The sequence below is a fragment of the Fukomys damarensis genome, unplaced genomic scaffold (assembly GCF_012274545.1).
Source record: "Fukomys damarensis isolate Sample0158 unplaced genomic scaffold, DMR_v1.0_HiC HiC_scaffold_6, whole genome shotgun sequence".
NCBI lineage: Eukaryota > Metazoa > Chordata > Mammalia > Rodentia > Bathyergidae > Fukomys > Fukomys damarensis.
Window position 1 is genome coordinate 32,705,562 of NW_022900918.1, and position 1,568 is coordinate 32,707,129.

General features: G+C 53.7%; 1 protein-coding gene across 3 annotated transcripts in view; it reads left to right on the forward strand.

Moving 5' to 3' along the window:
* Window positions 1–32: 32 nt before the first annotated feature.
* Window positions 33–1,568, forward strand: part of Ubac2 (UBA domain containing 2) — a 157,017-nt gene continuing 155,481 nt past the window's right edge. For 2 of the 3 annotated variants that reach the window (XM_010604598.2, XM_033760961.1), the window contains exon 1: window positions 33–143. In XM_010604598.2, the coding sequence (XP_010602900.1) occupies window positions 113–143 (31 nt within the window). In that variant the 5' untranslated portion in view covers window positions 33–112. Of the gene's footprint in view, window positions 144–678; window positions 729–1,568 lie in introns of those variants that run through there. The other variant, XM_019204606.2, reaches the window with a different exon arrangement.

The following is a 1,568-nucleotide window of genomic DNA, read 5'->3' on the forward strand; positions in this document are numbered from 1 at the left end:
TCGCGGCGCCGGATTCACCGCCCCGTCTGGAGTGCGCCTGCGCGATTGCCGGGGCTCCTCACCTCGGCTTCCCTCCCCGGCCCCCTGCGGGGCTTCGGGGCCAGGCCGGACCATGTTCACCAGCACCGGCTCCAGTGGGCTTTGTGAGTACCGGCCCCCGCTGTCCTGGCTGCTTCCTACGCGCCACCCTGGGTACCTCTCTGATGAGACAGGGGACCGCGGGGACCTTCGGATTTGCTGGAAGTTGGGGGCCCTGCCTTCCAGCCCCGCGCCCCAATCTTGGTAGTTGCTGCCCTTGCGGCCGCGGGACCCCCCACCTCCTCCTGGAGGGGCGTTGGGTCGGGAGCCCCGTACCCTGCGCGACCCCAGCGGGCACCTCGGGTGCGCGGCGCAGCAGCCCCCGCGCTGCTCCAGGTAAACTGGGCAGGTGGGATCGGGCTGGTGCTGTGTTGTTCTCTTGGCCCCGGCCCGTGCCCTTGGCTGCTCAGGTGCCAGGCTGGAAGAAGAGGCTGTCCCGGAGGAGTGGATGCTGGAAGCCTGCCCTGTTCCCTGTCACCGTCCCCATTCATGGAGGCTACAAGGGAACCGAACCTATTCTTCCCCCACATTTCGCCCTCTACTTCAGGAGCTGACTCCCTCAGTTTTACTTCGATGTCTTCTTCCCTAGTCTCCCTGAAGAGTTTTTAGATAGACAGAAACTGATCAAAGTACTTTAAAGAGAGAAGCAAGTAAGTCATTCGGCCAGGGGGTACATGCCTGAGTGCTGGATGTGCTACCTTTTACGGGAGTGTCATCGTGGTCGGTGGGCGGAGGGTGGAGAGGTATATACAGCCTCGCAAACAACTTTTCCCTCATGACGTGGTGTTTAATTGACTTTCCATAACGTGGACTGTGTTTTGACCCAACAGCTCTGATAGTAAGCACTGATACTCCAGCAGTGCGCTGTTTAAACAGCTACACGTTTGCCAGTGCTTGTCACGGTTACTGCTTCCTATCTCTGCATGTGCCGTTAATGTTGCCACAGTACAGGAGCCGTTTTACTGTGAATGTCACGAACCTTTTCTGAGAATTCGTGTGTTAGTCCAAGAGTTACTGTCAGGCACAATTTCAAATCTTCTCACTTTTCAATCCCTTAAGTTTTGAAGTGGCTTTAAATATTTATGATTTCCCTTGTTTTATAATTTAATAATGTGAAGGCTCTTAGGGAATCTTCCATGCATTCGCCCCAGAGACTGACAACTACAAGCAAATTAAGCTTTTCCAAACTACCCTTTGGATAAAGAGCGACATCATGACTGTTGATGAAGCTGATTTCAAGAAGGTGGTGTGGTTTTCCTAAGATCACAAGATAATGTGGATATTACGTTAACCACAAGGTTCTTCAGTTTGTTCTTTTGTTTGTTTGTTTGTTTGTTTGTTTTGTTTTTTGAGACAGGGTCTCACTATGTAGTTGAGACTGACCTGGAACTCACTATGTAGCCCGTGCTGGTCTCAACTCACAGTGATCCTCCTTCCTCAGCCTCCCGAGTGCTGGGATTACAGGTGTGCGCCACCACGCCCGGCTGGAT